The sequence below is a fragment of the Propithecus coquereli genome, unplaced genomic scaffold (genome assembly GCF_000956105.1).
Source record: "Propithecus coquereli isolate 6110/MARCELLA unplaced genomic scaffold, Pcoq_1.0 Scaffold5, whole genome shotgun sequence".
Classification (NCBI taxonomy): domain Eukaryota; kingdom Metazoa; phylum Chordata; class Mammalia; order Primates; family Indriidae; genus Propithecus; species Propithecus coquereli.
The window spans coordinates 15,806,386-15,827,077 of record NW_012150840.1 but is presented as its reverse complement, the minus strand read 5'-3'; the positions used below and the strand labels follow the sequence as shown (position 1 = coordinate 15,827,077).

Sequence of the window (20,692 nt, the reverse complement as noted above, 5' to 3'; positions counted from 1 at the left end):
GGAGGAGTAAAAAACATGGGGTGGAAGGATGATAGGAATTTAGCTCAGTTTTCTCCTACCTTGAGTTACCTTACTAATGTTGAAAATTAAGTCTACTAAAAATTGAATGGCTTTAGAAAGAGAACAGAACCAGTGAAGAATTAAGATGGATTTAAAATCTCTCCTCTCCTCCATTATTCTTATAAGAAACTTCAGCAGTTCTGCCTTGGCCATCAAATGTCCTTAATTTTTCTGCTTTTTGGGCTCTTTTTTACTCTGGATGAGGCAGAGTAGAGAGTGGGAGGGAAGGAACGGGGGAGTGGGGTGGGAGCAGAAGTTTAACAAAGGATCACTTTAACAGAAACTACTGAGTAATCGCTCTGTCCTGCGCCAAGAATAACATCAGCTCAATGTCGGCAATTACAATCAGGTCAGTTGGGCCTCACTGCCGGTGTAGCCCTCCTCACAGACCCCAGCATGGAGAGCTACTCATGCTGATGTCACCAGTAGTCACTGTTGCCTGAGAAAGTCCCCCTACTCAGCTGAAAGAAAAGTTTTTTTTGCCTTCTCCTTCAGGGGCAGGAAGCCAGTATGAGGAGGGAAACTAGAGAGAAGACACACATCTGGATATACCAATCTATAACAGATTCACTTTGCTATCCCTAACTATCAAGATTCTGTAATTACCCCAACCATCCAGTAACTCCTTTTAAATGAGTTAGTGTATACAGAGTGCCTGGAATAGTGCTGGAACACAGTAAATGCTTATTAAGTGGTGGCCATTATTATTAAAACAAAAAGAGAAGAATCTGTCCCATTATTTATCTCTTGCCCTCCAAAAGACTTGAATCCTGGGAACAGTGACTGCTGAGCAGAATGTACCCTGATAAGAAGAATGAGCAAGGAGGTATTTTGGTTACTTATTCATGAGGAGACTGTGGTGGATGGGGTGAAAAAGATGGCAACAAAGTTCCTACAAAAATTATTGCCTGAAATTTTATAAGGGCAACACTAAGTTTTAACACATCCCGTCTCCCTTCCAAAGGACAGAAAACAAATAAGAAGAGAAATTTTTAATCTTTCTCTTTAGATCAGTGGTTCTCAAAGTGTGGTCACCAGAAAAATAGCATTAACATCACCTGGGAACTTCTTAGAGAAGTGGAAATAATTGAGCCCCCACTCCAAACCTAATGAATCAGAAGCAGGAAAACTTTCAAATGGTTCTGTTGCTCTGGACTAGAGGTCTGCAAACGAGGACCTGCAGGCCAAATCCAGCCTGCCACCCGTTAAATAAAGTTTTATTGGAAGACAGCCACACTCATTCATTTACATGTTGTCTATGGCTGTTTTCACACTATCATGGCAGAGTTGAGTAGTTTCAAGAGAGACCCTATGGCCTGCAAAGCCTAAAATATTTACTGTTTGGCTATTTACAGAAAGTTTGTCAACCTCTAGTCTGACTTAAGATGTTTTTCAAATTGCTGGTTTTACCCATCAGTTTGTAAAAAGCTCATAGTTTCAATTTTGCCTTATTTTGTTTATTGTGCTCTCTAATGTATTGGATCACACCAATTTTCTTGTATCTCTGTTCCTCGAAACCTCTGCCAATGGCTCTGGGTGACTTTCCTCTCTCACTCTCATGTTACAGGATCAGTCTTTTCCAGGGGTGGATTCAGTGCAAGACAATTTCTTGATTTCCGAGCACAATGCGAGACTGAGATAAAAATAAAAGCGCATGCATGAATGGTGAGAGACACCCATTTCCAAATTCACATACTGAATCAGAGTTTAATCAGAAATTAACACCTTCAATCAGCTGGATATCTAAGTGCTCTGATTGGGGACACAAAAGGATGGAGAACTTCCTCGGCATGTATTGGGAAAAAGGCTACATAATTTTTCTCCAAATATTTATTAGGTCGCTATGTAAAATAAAAAGTGCTATTCATGAATATAATTAGTATAATATAACATAATACAAATATAAGGCCTCCTTTAACATCCTATTGCATAAACAGGTCTCTCTTATGGATGAATGCTAGGTAAATCAGATTTCAATTTTACCCACTGCTCTCAAACAGGTGGTTAACCAAATTGTTAGTTACACCAATGGCTACCTACACTTTAGAAAAAATGAATCCAGAGTGCAAGGAGTTCATTAGAGAAGTATCATCTTTACCTAAAGGGTTAACCCAAGGACAGAAATACTGGACATACTGAGAATGCAAACCATGCTTTAATAAACAATTTGGTGATAATGTTAACGGTCAGATCTAGCACAGCTAAGCTAAAAACAAAGGCTTAAAGTCTAGTACGGCTTTGCTTTTGCTGTGTAGTGATTCTAAACTCCCTTTGAAATAAAGTGCTCTAAGTTCCTAAGTATTTTGCATGTTAGAATATTTAATATCTTATTTGCTATTTTGTTAGTAATAAACTCTTCAAGCTAACAGAATTTATTATTAATTTCTTTAGCTCTCCCCAAAAGTCCCAGAATCTAAGCCTTTTTTATTTTTACCCAAATCAGCTGTGGCTTAGAGGAACAGGGGGAAGAAATAAAATGATGTTATATACATACATAAAATTATGATGAATGATTTTCTGTTCCCTCTACAGGAGACATGAGATAACTCCCTTCTTGGGAGTTCTGCCTCCTCCCTAAGACAGATATTCTGACAGATTCTAAAAAACATATTTTCCATATACTTCATAATTCAGTGAAACTAAACTAGTATAATCCTCAGTGAAAAAAAAATCCACACAAGAACAGCAGTACAGTACTCTGAATTTTCAAAGGAATGTGAGTTGCTGGAAGCTAATCAAAAGTATGAGAAGGACTTAAAAATGAAGCAGTTTCTTAAAGTGAAAATCAGCAAAACTGCCTCTCCTTCCCCAAAACTTTAATGCCCTTCAAAAACCTCCATTTTTAAAAATCATCCACCATTTTAAGATATTAAAGCATATTTTAAAAGGTACTGTCTAGATTAGAGCCACAGATTAAACTCACATAAGGGAAATAAGGCTATATAGTGATGTCTCCACCATCCAGCGTCTGATATAAGTTAGCACTCTCAAGTACTCGGAATGACAGGGAGTTCAGAAGTTTAAAAAGCTTTAAGAAATTTACGCAGATTAATTGTATCTGCAATTGTGAAATGCAAACTGGCTTAAATGCTTCTATTCCAAGATTTTCTAAATGAGGAAATTTCTACACGACAGAGGACAGTGTGGTGATCAAAATGAGAAGCTATATTCTATGCTTTCCAGAGTAAGAAGTCTGGATTTTTTCCCAGCATAAAATGGGCTAAAGAGCTACTTCACAGATGCTTATACTTACAATTTCTCAATTATGATGAATTAATATAATGTACAGAGTACGTGACCACAGATAAAGATGATCAAGTGATGAACTATGTCGAAATTTAAAAAAAGGTCATATCAGATTATGGATGGTAGTTGAAAAGATACAGAACATAATAACAATTATTTTATTTAGAGGGAAAAAAAGACTTTGGGAGATGCTGCCTTAGTCACTGAGTGAATATTAATTTGGCCAAACTGATGCACACTGTGTACTACATTTCTACAAGAAAGAAGCAAGTGACAGGAGATCAAACTGATGTAAGGTATTTCTTCATATAGCCAAATATCAGGGAAGCCCATAGAATCAGCATGATTCAGCCCAATAACCCTACTGTAGAACATGGTAACTGATTCTAATGATAATCCTGACTCATCAAGAAAAATTTAACTCCCTGTGGCGTGACTTTTTTGTGTGGTCACCCTTTCTCTGTAATTGGGGCCATACTGATACATGAGTGCAATATACTTCCATAGCTCCCTCACACATACACTCAGGACTTTCTGGCTTTTTATAGACTGTGAGTAGGGAATCAACATTTCCCTACATGTAAGTTCCACAACAGCAAGGATTTTTGTAGGTATGGTCACTGTTACAGCCCCACTGTTTAAAACAGTGCCTAGCACACAACAGACATGCAATAAACATTTATTGAATAAACACCTATCTTTTATAGAAGATCAGCAACCTAACTTATGACCAGTTCCTATAAGAAGAACTTGCCAAGTTATTTATTCCTTGAAAATCTTGACAGATCATGAAGAATTAATATTTACTGATGTATCCCAAGTCTATCAAGGCAAGAAAGTGGAACATTTAGAAATAAAGATGCTTAAAATGCTGGCTTTTAGTTATCTGGGATAAGATCCTATGGGAAGTTTCTGAACTAAGATCACACATCAGGAAGGGTAAATACCACAACTGAGATTTTGTAGAGAAACATTCAAATGAAAGAACCATGCATGTCAAAACACTGGTTCAGCACCACCTTCCAGTAAAACCAATGTTATGGTTCCAGAACAGTTCTTCCCTGAGAGTACTGACAGTAGACTCCCGTTGAACCACCCAAGCCACGGTGGCACTGGTGAACTTTTGGAAAATGAATCTTACATTTCTCATTCATTTATCTTATTTATTTATTTATTTATTCGCCAACGGCAGGAAGATAACAGCACATAGAAAAGCCTTATCTTGATTTACCTGGTGCCGGGCTCGACTCTGATCCAGAAGCTGCCGGGACTGAAGTTTTTGCTGTTCAAGTTGCTGCAGGGCAAAATGGAGTTGGTAACTGCCCGCTGTGGGGTGATACTTGTGCTGGGGGACCACCCCTGTAGCCTTGCTATATGCGTTGTTCTCTACCTCTCCCTCCCAGGCAAAGCCATCTGTTTGGAGGCTCCTGAAGAGAAAAGAAGGCAGGATTTCTTTGAGTGGTTATAGGAACAATTTAAAGGAAAGGAGAGAAATGTCTCAGGTATTTTCCTTTATAGAACCAAACACAGTTTGGAATTACAAATCTATTTGTGTGATAAATTAGCTGACTTTCCCACTAAACTGTAGCTCCATGAGGACAAGGACAGTGCTTTGCACTCCGTTCTATTCCTAGTGCTTCTCATACGGCTTGGCACATGGTCAATGTCCAAGAAATATTTGCTGATGTTAAATAATTGAAATAGCTATTTCATTCCCCTGTGATTGCCACTAGGACCTCCAGGAAGAGTCTAGGGAGCTTCAAATGCGGGCTGATAGGCTAATTTAAGGTAAGAATAGAGGCACAATCATCTTCTCTAACACCAACTTCAAAAGCTAAGGGGTGAATTACACAGAATTGTTGATTTTTTTAAACCACCCATTAGTGAAGTATCTAAATCTTTTTAGAAGCTATTTATATTTGAGCTTATGTCCCCATCACTGGGTAACATAATTGGTGTGAGAAGACACTTTTTTAATTATGGCAAATTTACCTCAATATGGTCCCCATCCAGGCTGACGATCAGCCTGGTGAAGGGCCTTTTTGACCTATGCTATGCTGTTTGTTAAATACTTTATCTTCCTTACCTAAATTCTTAAATTCTAGATCTTGGTGACCATGTCTGTATACATACTAGTAGCAGTCTTCATAACTACAGGCTCCTACATTTCCCCTTGAAGACCAGGTAGAAAAGTCACCATTTATACCAACTCACACCCATGGCTATTATTAAAGCAAAACAAAAACTGGAAAATAACAAGTGTTGACAAGGATGTGGAAAAACTGGAACCCTCGTGCACTGCTGGTGGGAATGTAAAGTATTGCAGCTGCTGTGGAAAACACTTTGGTGGTTCCTCAAAAAAGTTAAATACAGAATTACCAAATCACCTAGTAATTCCACTTGTAGATATATACCAAAAGAATTGAAATTAAAACACATAACTGCACGCTAATGTTCATAGTAGCGTTATTCACAACAGTCCAAATGTCCATCATTAAATGAATGGATAAACAAAGTGTGTCATCTACATACAATGAAATATTACTCAGCTTTAAAAAGAAAGGAAATTCTGACATATTCCTCAGCATGTGCATAGAACACTGAAGACATGATGTTAAGTGAAATAAGTAAGTCACAAAAGGACAAGTATTATATGATTCTGCTTATATGCAGTACCTAGAATTTTAGAGAAAGAAAGTAGAATGGTGGCTGCCAACAGCTAGAAAATAGGGATTCATTGTTTAGCAAGTATAGAGTGTCCATTTTGGATGATGACAAAGTTCTGGAGATGAATGGTGGTGAAAGTTATACAATAGTGTGAATGTACTAAATGCCACTGAATTGTACACTTAAAAATGGTTAAAATGGTAAATTTTATGTTACATATATTTTAATATAGTTTTTTTTTAAAGTCCCCATTTATTTTGAGAACAGCCTTATTTAGCAGTCCTTCTCCTTAACATTTTTGGTTATTCTTCTTTGGACCTTCTTTAACTACTCTGTATTTTTTTTTCCCTTTTTGAAGTACAGCAGCGAGAAAATTGTACATAGAAGAAACATTATAAAGACTCTCATAGTGAACCACCTTACCCCAAACCCTGGTTAATGGGTTTAGAAAAATGAAACAGAACCTATTAATAATTTGAGAGAAGTATTCATATTGATTTAAATCATCGTGTTATTCTTTCCTTTGGCATTAATGGTCATTTCAACGGCAGAGGTACAGCAACATTGGGTGAGGTTATACAGACCTTCCTGAGTCCTGACCTAAAGGCCACCTGGTTATTTATAGCCTGAGTCCCAGTGACCCAAAAGAGCACTGTGGGAGGGAGCAAAGTGAAATGTTTGCTGAGCTCAGAAATCCATGTTCCTCTCTTGCATGTTACCTCCTTTGTAACCTGGTCATTTCAGGCCTCTGCTTTGGTTTCCCAGTCTCTCTCAAATGAAGAGATTTCCGCATCTCTAGTTAAGGGTAAGTCTGGGCAATGTATTCTGAAGTCCATGGATGAAAGGTTTTCTACCACATAATCTCACCTCCGATATGTCACATCCCTTGCTCATCTTCTCCCATAGTTTGGCTCCCACAGTTCACTTGCTCAATTACACACCATCAGCTAATCTTCTTGGAGAACAGTACCCAAAAGCTCAGAGCTTATTTGCTAATTTTTTTTGAGAACGACATTTGATCTTCAGTGATCCCACTTGAAATGCTTCAATATACATACTATTAGAAAGTTGAAAGGACATCCTTTCCCAAGGGGCTCCCAGAGGTATAGACAAATGTGGTGAGCACTGATTGAATATAAATAAGTACCTTAATATATTAATAAGCTGTTAACATTATTCACAAAGTAGGGTGTTGAGTGGGAGTAAAACAGGATTACATAGTTAGGAAAGGAAGAGCCAGAGGAACCTATTATCTCTTTTCTCATTAGTAAGGGAAGAGAAAAGTTTACTGAAGATAACACCCCCAAAATAGACTGAATAGCTAAAGGAACTGAGTGAGCTGTGAGCAGAAGGCCAGGCCTGGAGAAAGCTATCCGTGTTTAAGGCAGGAGTAGGCTGATCCAATGAACGGATGAACACAAAAAGGAAGGGACAGGAAGGGACTCAAAGTAGGAACTGCCTTGGCTAAATAACCTTAAGAATTCCACACCAATTAGGGTAGGTACTGCTTTGAATAAAACTATTACTTATGATAACTGGACCAAAGGTCAGGAAATTCATCAACAGTGATTCTGTTTCCATTCCAGGTTTTCTGGTTATAGAAGCTTCTGGCCATAGGTAGCAATCTAGACTCAGAGATTAGACATTAGAGGATTTACATAATGATGAGGCTTGTATCAGAATTCATCTCACTGGCTAGGTAGATTAGTTTTATTTGCTAAAAGCTGTTTTAATAACAAATATCCCCCAGGAGGCATTCACTTTAATGCCTTCGTGCTGTATATCAGAAATCCAAGTCTGTAACCAGGCCCCCTTTTGTGGGGATGATCATGGACAGGTTCTCAGGTGTGTGAACAAGGGTTAGGACAGTGGGCACGAGAAGATCAAACAAGGGACTTTGCATAAGAAGAGATGTGTTCTTCCAACTGCACACATATTGAACGGACTGGAACATCATAAACTTTTATAATGAAATCTGTTTTTAATCTCATCAGTAACATAAGCCCAGTCTCCAAATCACAAAAGGAAGTTTCTCAAGCAAGTAGAGGCTTTTAGTAAAGAGGCAGGAATTTTTATAGTGCAACACTGGGTGGGGGCAGGAATGCTCAGCTGTGTAATGTAATAAGTGCCACAAGAAACTTGCTTGCTTTGAATTACAGTGGGTGCTATTCAGGCCATGGTACCTCACGCTTAAAGCACAAGACTTTGGGGTCTGCAGTATGCAAGTGCTATGTTAACTGACATGGAGGAGGCCAGGTGTACCACAACTTGGGCTTTCCCTGATTTCTGGTGCCTAAGTTTATATATCTAAATACTCCTTTCTCTGGCATCTAACAGTTTCCACTTCCATCCAAAATTCCATCCCATTCTTGAACCTCAATTAATTCTATTTTACTACTAATACATTTTCTTATCCCACCAAAATTTTGAGATTCATTCTAAAATTTAGTGTTTCTATATTATTCTTTGCTCAATACTAAAATATTGTACATATGCCCTGTAAATATCATCTAATTGTTTTACATTATTTCTAGAACAGGGTATATAGAGCCAAGAGAGTTAGCTGTGGGAATGATCATTTGATTCAAAGTGAACTATGCTGTATTTTGCCTTCACAACGTTTGTAGCTAACAGGCAACAATATAAGTCTTTCTAAATACTACATTCTCTTCTTAGCCTGTGCATTTATAACTTCATCTTATTTTCTATATTACACGGTGGCACTGCAGGACGAAATGTTTTTCTCTATAACTGCCCTTCCCGCAGCACACCTGCAACCTCCAGCCAACATACACTGAAGGGTATACTTTTCCCTCTTCTTTAATATCTGTCCCTTCAAATGGATATCGGTTTTAGGGAGCTTGGAGGGAATCTACAAAATGTAAAGCAAAATCTCAACAGGAAGTTGCACTCTCCGTAAAGATATGCTTTCAGCTTCAAGATTTCCTAAGAATGATGTGATGTCACAGGAGTGTATGGGTAGGGGTAGAGGCAGAGGACCGTGACACTTGTACACAGAGTGTGCTTCCACTGTCCCTATCCCAGTTTCCTTCACTCAATCTCAGCCAAACAGGAGCTACTATGTTCGGGGATGCCCCACCCCTCTAGACAGCAGACGGAACTATGTGGGTGTGCTTTCAATCATGGGGGGTAGGGGGATTACTGATGTTATACAGGTAGAGGTCAAGGGTATTCTGCATTTCCATGCAGAAATGCAAGGAATAGTCTTGTACCAGCAAAATGTGTGCTGCTCAAAATGCCAATGCTGCTTCTGAAAGAAACACTTTAAGGTCATGAAGGAAGTGAAGTGCTTTCTGGGGAGAACCTTACTATTTACAAGAAAGAATATCCATCCACATCAATGGCACTTTATGGAATGTACAGATATTTAAGGATGGCAGAAGCTGTATTTCCTCTGGCTATAAATTCTGAATCACAAACAGTAGTCCTGTAGTAAGTGCTACAAATCCTCCAGATGATAGCAGGACTCCAGTGAGCTGTACAAAGCAGTGCTGGCCAGAATAAGGAAGCTGTGTGATCAGAGAGGCATGATAATGTGGTAGGGTTCTCCCCTGGCATTGAGAGTATTTCCAAGGACAAAATTAGAGTGGCTCTGCATGGAATGAATATTGTGTGTCCCGATATGAATGTCTCTCAGGACAGCTGGAACTGGGTCACATTCACAAAGACCAAATGGATAAAGACAGAGTAAAGCAGGGAAGAATCCTCTCTACTGTAGTCTTCATTACATCTTCTCTGTTATTTTTCTTAAACTTTTCTCATCTATAAAATGGGGATATGATAATAGTACCTGTATCTCATAAGGTTGTTGTGGGAATTACAGAGTTAACGCCAGTGAAAGTACTGGCCCACAGGAAGGGCTCTAAAAATGTATTACCACCACTACTACTACTATAATTACTATTCTTTCCCCTGTCCAATGATTCCATTTCAGTGCTGCCAGAGCCCTACAGTTCTTTGAGGTAGTATGTAGAAAACATAAACTTACCAGTTTACCAGCAGAGGATTCTATGTTGCAAAGTTAGCCCATATTATAGCCACCAGTATAGTATGAGTTATGAAATAAAAAGGGCTCCAGGTACCAAAAAGAAAAGTCCTACTGTGTAATATCATCCAAAGGGTTCTTATGATTGTACTGCAACTGTTCTATGATGAGGCCTATGACAGTTTATCTGGGAGGGATGAAACTGCCTCCTCTTGCATCTACTAAATAGTGGAGGTGGGGAGGGGGAACCTATATCCACATTTTTAAGCATTCAGTTTGCTGCTCAAACCTACTTCTTAATCCTCCATTAGACCTGATCATTGCAGAGATTGGAAGTGTGATCCCTTGGTAGCCATCATCCTACCTTCTTCTCTTCACTGGTGATCTCAGAGAAAGGACTGTATGTTTATGGTGATGGTTTCCTATCCTAATGTTTTCCCCAGGTCTTTCAATCAGACTTCCATCCATATAAATGTAGTGGCTTCCTTCGCCTTCACCCCGCCCCCCACCCAGAACCTAACGCTTGAGAGGGTGCTCAAGGGGGAGTGAGAGTGAGCTGGACAGGCTTCTGGGACTCCATTAAAACTCAAGTGATCCCAAAGGAGACGATTAATCTCTACTTCTAGAAACAATAAAATAGAACCCTTTCTATTTTAATATAGCTCCCTGATTCTCCATCATGGATATTACTTCTCTTGTAGTTAAGTCAAAGGCAACACACATATACACAAACATCTAAAAGTATCTGTTGGACTCCTGCTTCTGAGAAAGATGTATTATAGATTGTTTCAAGAGACTGTCCTTACCTATTACCTTAACAAAAAACAAAACAACAACAAAAAATGCTGAATAAGCTGCTAAATCATACTTATTTAAAATCCAACAAAATGCTGAGGACATACAGCAAGGCGACAAGTCCTTCCTAGGAAAGCAGAAACTCACGGCTACTTTCATTCAGGATGGATCCCTGGGAGCAGGAAGAATCTGCCATAGACAGGGGTAAGGCACAACTGGCTAAACTTGACAAACTTTTAACACCCACGTGTAGGCTGGTGTGATGTACTGTATTAGAATCACTGGCTCCCCAGCCACAGAGACTCAGTGCACCCATCTACCAACTCTTTCACCAAGTGCATGGTGACAATGAAGGTTGGGCTCACGCCTGTAATCCTACCACTCTGGGAGACTGAGGCGGGAGGATCGCTTGAGGTCGGGAGTTTGAGACTAACATGAGCAAGAATGAGACCCTATCTCTATTAAAAATAGAAAAAAAATTATCTGGGCGTGGTGGTGTGTGCCTGTAGTCCCAGCTATTCAGGAGGCTCAGGTAGGAGGGTCGCTTGAACCCAGGAGTTTGAGGTTGCAGTGAGGTATGATGATGCCACTGTACTTTAGCTGGGATGACAAAGGCGAGACTATGTCTCAAAAAAAACCAAAAAAAGAATAAGTCCTTTTCAGAGAAATTGTGGATATTCCTCTTTGTTCTTCATCAAAACCCAACAAGTAGTAGTCTAAGGGTTAGTTGCAATGTAGAAACCAAATCAAGGAACTTTTCATACTCCATTGGTCTATCTTGCACTTTGAATGGATCTTTAATCCATGCAAGATTTTGTAACATCAAGCACTAATCTTTAGGAATATCGGTTCACAGAGTTATACAGACCTTCCAAATGTTGACACATTTCATTATACAATATAAAAAAAATCACATTCATTAATATCACCACCAGTCTTATCAGAAAAGTCTTTAAGTGTTAGGAAGCTGTCACAGTGGTAAATACAAGTTTTCCAAAAGTCTAATTTTTCCTTGAAAGCTAGACTTTTATCATGGACAACAAATACTGTCAGTTGTATTCCTTGAAGTGATCAGTTTTTTCACTGTTTATTTTTGAGAAAATGTCTGCCTAATATCCAAATCTGAATAACCACAATTTGTCCATCAGATGTTCTTTCAAGTAAAAAGTTGTTTCATGAAAAAAGTGGCTAGTTCAAATTGCAGCTCAGACACAAGAGCACTTCCTTGAGACAACTACCATACAGTACGCAGAAGTTCTGTATGTGTGCATCTCATCTTGTCAGACAGAATATTAAAGAGATAGATACCCCAGGGTTGAGATTTAATAAAATAATTATTATTGCTTATTAAGGATACTCTTAAGTAACACTGCCATTTCTTTTTTAAGTGCAAATGCTATGGTGGTAAAAAATACAATGACTACTACTACAGTTTGGTGCTACTGCTGTGATTTGTACTAAGGCATGAGCAGTTTGTACAAACCCACCATTGTTTTTGTACCATCAATGCGAATACCAACACGGTGAAAAAAGCAAAAACTATCTTAATATTACTACAAAAATGGTTTTGACTCTATTGGCTTCTTCAAAAATCTTGAGGATCCCCCTCATCCTAACCTTCCCCTGCCCCTAGATCCATTAACAGCACTCTGAGAACTACACGTCTATTGAAATATACACTAAAGAAATTAATTAACTCTTTAAAAAAGCCTTAGCATTTTCTTACAAAGAAAGAAAATTTCAAGCCCAGATGGTTTCAAAATGAATTCTATCAAGCATTTAAGGAAGAAATCTTAATCTTCCACAAACTTTTTCAGAAAAGAAAATAGAAGGGAAAATGTCACAACTTATTTTATGAGGTTAGCATATCTCCAATATAGAAATCTGGCAAAGATATTTACAAGAAAAGAAAATTACTTTCTTGTGGTCTTTTCAGACCAATATGCCTGATGAATACATACAAAAAAAGCTTTAACAAAATATTACCAGATAAAATTTATCAATTTATCAATCTATCTACTAAATATAAAAAGGATAATATATCATGACCAAGTGGCATTTACCACAGGAATGCAAGGCTGGTTTAACATGTAAAAAATCAATCATGTAATTCACCACATTAAGAGAATGAAGAAAAATCACATGATAATATTGTTAGATGTGAAAATACATTTGACAAAATTCAATACCCATTCATGACAGAAACTCTCAGTAAACTAGGAAACATTTCTATTCAACACTAGTAATGGGAAACCTAGCCAATGTCATAAGCAAGAAAACATCATTATTCACTGAAAAATGATTGCTTACATAGAAAACCCTATAAGTTTTATAAAACCACTGCCAGAACTAATAAATAAATGTAGCAAGGTTGTAGGAATTATGGTCCATAAACAAAATGCAATCATAATTTTACATACTAGTAATATGCAATTAGAAAATGAAATTTAAAAAGCAATACCACTTATAATACCACAAAAATATACCAAATACTTAGGAATAAATCTAAGGGAAAATGTATAAGATCACTACTCTGAACTTACAAAACATTACTGAAAAATATTAAACAGAACTTCAATAAATATCAGAGATGTACCATGTTGACTGACTGGAAGACTCAATATTTTTAAGATAATCTATTCTGTATTTCAAACATCATTTTCTCGGTTTCACAATTTTCATCTGGAAATCTGTCTTGAGATTTCATATCTTTCATTCACTAAAGCATATTTTCCTTTTTGCCTTTGTGCATAGTTATCACAGTCACTTTAAAATCCTTGTCTATTAATTCCATTCCATCAACTGGGCCTTCTAATGATTGGTCTCCATTGATTATCCTTTATTCTGAGGATAGATCATGTTTTCCTATTTCTTCATACGTTGAATAATTTCATATCATATCCTAGGTATTGTGAATGGTATGTTGTAGAGACTGGATTATATTATGTTGCTCCAAAGAATATGTGTGTATGTGTTTTAAACAAGTGGTTAATTTGGCTTAACTCAAATTGCAATTTTTCTTCCCCTCAGGGGGCTGCAGCTCAGATCTCTGTCTCCTTCTTTTTGCTTTAGCTGTGTGGTTTGGAGTATGCCCTGCTAATGCATTAGTTGAGGTCAGTCAGAGATTTGGGCAGATTTTATGCAGAGAATTTAGGCTCCCCTTTTCTGGATGCCTCTTTTCTAGGGTTCCTCTCTCACTTTCCAACAGATATGGTTGTCTTGGACTCATCCTCCAGTTCATCAAGCCAGTTAGACTGCAAATCTTTGTGCAAGTTCTATCTGCTCCATTTGGTACAAACTGTGACTCAGGTTAAAAGGTAACAAAGAAAAACAGAAAACTCACCCCTGGCAATTTCCTTCTTCTGAATGTTGATTCCTCTCCAGTATCAGTCAGGTTTTGTTCACCTTTGAGTGCCTTTAGGTAGTTGTATTTTATGTTTTATCCCATAGATAAATTTCAGTGCAATTCAATCCACATTTATTTTATTAGACACTGTTCCTAAGTACTCAGGGACTACCAAGAAGAAAAACACATAGTTCCTGCTCTCCAAAAAGCTCATGATCTAGAGGAGTGACTTGTTCAGTGAGTCCATAGGGAAAAGGAGGAGTTAGAAAAAAAGTCAGGAATGGCAGGACTGTGGTATTAACATGGTGGTTTATAGCCTAGGAGGAACAGTGTTAGGCAGAGAATCAAGAGGAACTAGCTTATATGACAATGATGGTCATGAAAATCATATTAGTCTGAAGGAACAAAATCTGGCATGAAGGTCTGAAGAAGTGAAAGAAGTGCAAGCAGAATGACAATAATGATGTAAATCAGCACTGCGGATGAAAGACAGAAAGAAAGGCTGGCCTAGGCCGGGTGCGGTGGCTCACACCTGTAATCCTAGCTCTCTGGGAGGCCGAGGCAGGCAGATTGTTTGAGCTCAGGAGTTCGAAACCAGCCTGAGCAAGAACGAGACCCCGTCTCTACTAAAAATAGAAAGAAATTAATCGGACAACTAAAAATACATAGAAAAAATTAGCCGGGCATGGTGGCGCATGCCTGTAGTCCCAGCTACTTGGGAGGCTGAGGCAGGAGGATCGCTTGAGCCCAGGAGTTTGAGGTTTCTGTGAGCTAGGATGACGCCACGGCACTCTAGCCCGGGCAACACAGTGAGACTCTGTCTCAAAAAAAAAAAAAAAAAAAAGCTGGCCTAAAGAGCCAGCCTGAAGATACACTATGCCATTAAAAGTCATATGCAGTCAGAGGAGAGTCAAGGGGTCATGATAGTGAAGTTTTGCATTAAAATTGCACAGTATTAAGCACTGTGAAGAAAAAAAATCTGCTTAGGAAATGTATTTAATGAATGACTAAGAACTACTTCCAATAGTGAAAAAACAAAAGTCAAATTGCATTTAGATATAAAAATAAATACTGAAAGAATCTACTAATAAATTAATCTAAAAGGTAAATTTCAAGTTAACTGTAACTGCTAATAACTCTTGGCAACTGTTGACTGGGAGCACTGATAGCCAAATGAAATTTGTGCCTAACATTATTTAAGTAGAATGAGTTAGATGGACCTGCCATGAGATCATGCTCATGGTGACAGGTGCTTTGAGTCGTATTTATGTGTTACAATAAGATTTTTAAATTATCTCTAAAAATTCTGATACTAAAGAAACTAAATTTTTTTTTACCTTTGAATTTATACCTTGAGATAAGAATATATTCTCTTCTACCTCCCTATTTTGAACCTATGGAGTCAGATTGAAATGGTTCTTCTGCAGGAAGAGTTAAAAGTACAATAGGGATAGTATTAGAGATACTGAAAAGCTCAGAAATAATCTGGAAAAACTATGTGAACTTTTGACGACCTATATGCTAGGTCAAAAGCACAGAACTATATGAAATTGTAAGTGCAAATTGATCTTCTTGCTTGGGAACAGGGGGAAAGGGCTTAAAAACCTTTAAATATTTTGTTTATTTGAGAGGATGAAAGGCTCCTGGGAAAGGATTAAAGAAATAATCCAAAAAAGAAGGCAAAAAGAAATAAAAGGTTTTGGGTGCTGGAAGGGAATCAAAACCAATGCAAGGGCTGGGTTAGTGAGAGAATTCTGGAGTAGCAGAGGCCCCGTAGCCCTGGATCCACACCACAGGTTCTGAACTGGACCAATCTCAGAACGGGAGGCAGCAGCTTAGTGACCAAGAGCTGGGAATGAGGATAAGATTGCTAGGTTCACATCGTTGTTCTATTGCTAAAAGCAACATATTTAACCTCTCTGTGCCTTGGTTTCCTCTGCTGTGAATTGAGACTAAAAATCAATCCCACCCTTCATAGCGTTGGCCCAAGAATTAAATGCAATAATGCATATAGAGCATTTAGCACAATGTCTGGCATACATAACAAATGTTCAATAAATGTTACTGATAGTTGTTATTATTAACATGCTTCCCGTGGAAAGTGAACCCAAACTTCTGGGGGGAAAAAGCCAATAAGGGTACGAAGGAACAGGTAGTACTTCTGAGAAAGAAGAGAGGCAAAGCAGTGTTTATAATCCCCTTACCAAGTCTTGTGTCCCTGTAGGAAAACCTGGATGATAAATGAGGGGAACCAAACTAGTGTATCCACAAAAGGACTTCAGAATCACTCAGATGTGTGAGCAGGAGAGCAAGGTCCATTTGCCCATCTCACCCACTAGAGACAGCTCTGCGTGGCGGCCCTTGCTGAGGGGACGTCCTCATGAAGGAAGCTGCTGCTCCAAGCCAACCCAGCTAATTTTGGGCAGAGTACTGGCTTCCATGGGGAAGTGGGGGGTTTTCTAATAATGCTGATTACCAGGGAGTAGTAACTGTTCAGGCACTGGATGTGAGCACTGATGAATGAGGAAGATTATCACAATCCTCCTCCCCACCCCCAAGCCTAGGTTACCAGCAGTGATTACACTCCCTTTCACTTTTTCAAAATGGAATGAAACAAATGAAATTTTTTAAGGAGCAAAAGCATATTGTCAATGCCTTAAATCTGAGAAACACAAAAAGAAAGGCCTGAAACAAAATTCATCCATTATCCAACAACCAAAGTTGTCTACTATAAACATTTTGTCAACATTTTGAGGTATATTCTTTCTCTGTGTGTGTTTCCCTTGCACAGAGTGATTCTGTATTATCTGCATTATAGGCTGCGTTTTTCATCTGGCAGTAAGTTATGAACATTTTCCCCCATGATAATATTGGGTTTTGGCAGCTCTTATTCCATTGTTAACTTCTATTACACTTAAAGTCAACATAAACCCTTAAGCCTTCTTCAAACTTGAATTTTTGAACTCATGTGAAGGGCTGTATGTTTTTCTCTATTAAATTCCATGAAATTACATTCATCATTCTAGCCTGTTTAAATCATTCTGAATCCTGATTGTCTTCCAAAGTATTCACTATTCCATGGAATTCCTACTTCATGTCATCTGAAAACAGGATTTGTATGTCTTCTACATATATAGGTATATCTATACATATGCCTAGCATATAGTAGACACCTAAATAAATATGAATGGATGAATGAAGTCATTGATAAAAATGGTAAACTAGTGAGCCAAGGACAGTCCCAGAGACTTAATTTTCAAACTTACACTGATTCATTGTTTGGGTACAGTTGCCCATTTAGTTACCAAATATTCTTAATGACAGTATTATCACATTCGCATGTCTCTTCTGTGCTCACCAGATTTCATTATGCCTTGCTGAAACCCAGTTACAGTAATTCTTTTTTAGTTCCCTGGTCTTCTCTTACTAAAGTAATTCTACCGTGAAGGGAAATGAAGTTAGTCTAGCATGACTTATTTTTTTCATGAATCAATGCTGGGGCTTAAGTTATTCCCTTTTCCTTCTCTAAGGGCCGCCAACTCATTAGTTTGCTAATCTGTTAGATTTTGGCCTGAAATTGACATCTCAATTACCAGTTTATATCTTCAGCGTCTTAACTTATTTTCTCTCTTTTCCTTTCCCAGTGTATGAGTTCCTTTGTTGTATATTAAATCATAGACTGAATCACTATCATAATCACTAGAAACATAAATCAGAAATCAGTAATCATAAGAACTGCTCTTCTTTGGACACAGTAATTTAATAGAGAAAAAATAAGATTGGTTCAATAGTTTGACTCTAGTGAGTTTCATTTTCCCAGATGAATTAAGGGTTTGGATAGGACAAAGATGGGCCCTGAAAACTAAGAACCTAAATAAGAAGGAGACTGTATATTATAATAATTAGCTCTCACAAGATAAATCTGCCAGCTTTTGTTTACTACACATCTTAAAAGAGAAGCTGAGAGGGAAAATAGAACAACAAATTAGAATAAGGTGGCTCAAAGTCAAAAAAGGTTGAAAAAAAAAGATGTAAGTATCAAAATAGATTAAGAACATGAGCAGGATACAAATAAGGTATCTAACTTGTAATGCAGAATTATAAGCAACTGAGAGGAGAGGCTTCTGATTATTTATTCAATAAGCAGAGATATAGAAAAGGAAAAAGTAGCAGTAGTGATGATGGGAAGATGTCTGAGTAGGACATTTTGGCTAACTTTACTTTGATTTTATTGAATAACTGGGTGACAATGACATAATGGGGAGAACACACTGAGGTATCATGTCAAAAGCTAGGAGCTGACATGCCTGTCCTTGAAAAGTACAGTGAGATCCCAGCCAGTTGGACTTGACGATGGATACAGAATGTGAACCAGACTTCTGCTGTCTCCACACCCCTACCACTCCATGATCGATGGAATGGTCCCCAGGAGGAGGAAATAAGGACAAAGTTGGATTTCTTAGTACATCTGGCAGAGACTCTGGGAGCAAGCTTTATGGAACACAAAGTTGGATATAAAACCAAATCTTTCAAAAGGTTAAGTTCACAGCACTGTTCTAGAAGGCAACTTAGGATTCTGGGAATCAGCCAGTTATGTAGATAGAGACTCCTTGCTCCTTTATCTATTAGCAGTCTGGATCTGAAAAGACAGATTGATCCTTAGCCTTATGAACAAGAAATGTCTTTGATCCAGCTCTTTATTTTGGCATAACCAACATACCACATGAAGCCTGAAAAATGTAGCTGTGAACTAAAAAAAAAGTGAGCAAAGAATGACCTTTAAGAAAGCCAGAGGAGAACTCCCTGACACGAGTTCATTCAACAACGAAGACTGAGTCCGGCTCAGCAGGATTTTTATCAAATCAAGGGAAAAGTCTCAGGCCTTTGTGACAGTAACATAGGTACACACAAGCACAGCTGGCCCTTGTAAAACTGGACCACCATCACCTAGCTTTCACACCCTGCAAAGGCAAGCCAGGAAAAGTTTTTAGAGTGAAAGTCAATGTGCAGATTGTCTAGGGCAGCTGTCATGCCAGTTTCCAAGAACTTCTACATTGAATTGTAGCTGGGTTCAAACTTAGTGCACATAAACAGCTTGCAAAGTATCACAAATTTAGAATTCCTGCCCCATCACATCAGTTAGGCTCCCTTCATTTCTCCTCTTTTCCCCAGGAAGCAAAACATCAGGCAACTTGGAACAGTCAAGTCTACAGCTTTTCTGGCTCTAGTAACCTGCCTCTGCCCTGTTTCTTCAATTGGCCAAGGGAAATACAAGACAATTCCAAAACTCCACCTTTTTAAAAAAATTCTTCTCCACCTGTCCTTTTCCCTCCTTTATAAATAAAGATGTTTTTATAAAATAGGGGAAATACTGGGGAAATCATAAGAAAGGAGATTTTTTTTTTTTAAGTAATAGGGCCAAAGGGAGGAAAATAAAATGTTTATTTATGGTCAAGCCCTTTTCTTACTGCAGTATATACACGAACTGCTTCTTAGGAATCCATTCCCAAACTACCTTCAACATGCAATCTACGGGAACAACTTGTCATCATACTAGGAATTGGCCTCTTATTAATCAAGTCAATGGCAAAGCTATAGTATTACTTGCCTTTGTTATGCCAAGACAAGACTATTGAAATTTGTTCAAGATTGGTTAGAGGAGCTAGTCCAAAGTCATAGCTGGCATGAAATGTAGGCACCTGTCTCTGATAGCATCAGACCATTGCAAATGCATCACCCTGGTCTTCAGCTGCTTGCACGGAATGCCACTTCATTACCAGCTCACTGTTCTATGCTATGCCCCAACCATAGTTCTCAAAGCGTGGTCCCAGGACCAGCAGCATCAACATCAGCGTCACATTGGAACTTGCTAAAAATGAAAATAATTGAGCCTCATCCCAGGCATCCTGAAATCAGAAACTCTGGTTAGGGCCCACCAGCAATGTGTGTGTTAAGAAGCCCATCAGGAGATTCTGACAGATAAGGAGAATCAATGGCAGAGTGGTTAAGAGTATGGATTCTGCCACCATATTGCCTGGACTTCAATTCTCACTGCTATTTACCAACTGTGTCATCTTGGGTAAGTCATTTCATTTCTTTCTTTTTTTTTTTTTGAGATACGGTATCATTCTGTTGCAGGGGCTACAGTGCAGCAGTGTTATCATAGCTCACTGAAACCTTAAACTCCTGGGCTCAAGCTATCCTCCTGCCTCAGCCTCCTGAGTAGCTCAGACTACAGGCATGCACCACCATGCCTGGCTAATTTTTCTATTTTTTTGTAGAGATGGGGTCCTACTATGTTGTTCAGGTTGGTCTCGAACTCCTGGCCTCAAGCAACCCTTCTCCCTCAGCCTCCCAAAGTGCTAGGATTATAGGCGTGAGCCACCACAACCAACCCTCATTTCATTTCTCTATGCTTGGTTTCTTCATCTGTAAAATGGGGATGATAATAGTATTTACCTCATAGAGTAGCTGTAAGCACTAAATCAGTTAATACATGTAAAGCTTTCAGAACAACTGCTGGTAAATCAGTTAATATATGTAAAGCTTTCCGAACAACTGCTGGTACACAG

At 38.4% G+C, this 20,692-nt stretch overlaps 1 protein-coding gene across 1 annotated transcript in view; it reads right to left on the bottom strand.

Annotated features, from left to right (window-relative positions):
• TTLL5 (tubulin tyrosine ligase-like family member 5) overlaps nucleotides 1-20,692 on the bottom strand; it is a 320,186-nt gene that overhangs the window by 72,572 nt on the left and 226,922 nt on the right. The window contains exon 28 of the mRNA XM_012656057.1: nucleotides 4,538-4,733. Within this exon, the coding sequence (XP_012511511.1) occupies nucleotides 4,538-4,733 (196 nt within the window). The remainder of the gene's footprint in view (nucleotides 1-4,537; nucleotides 4,734-20,692) is intronic.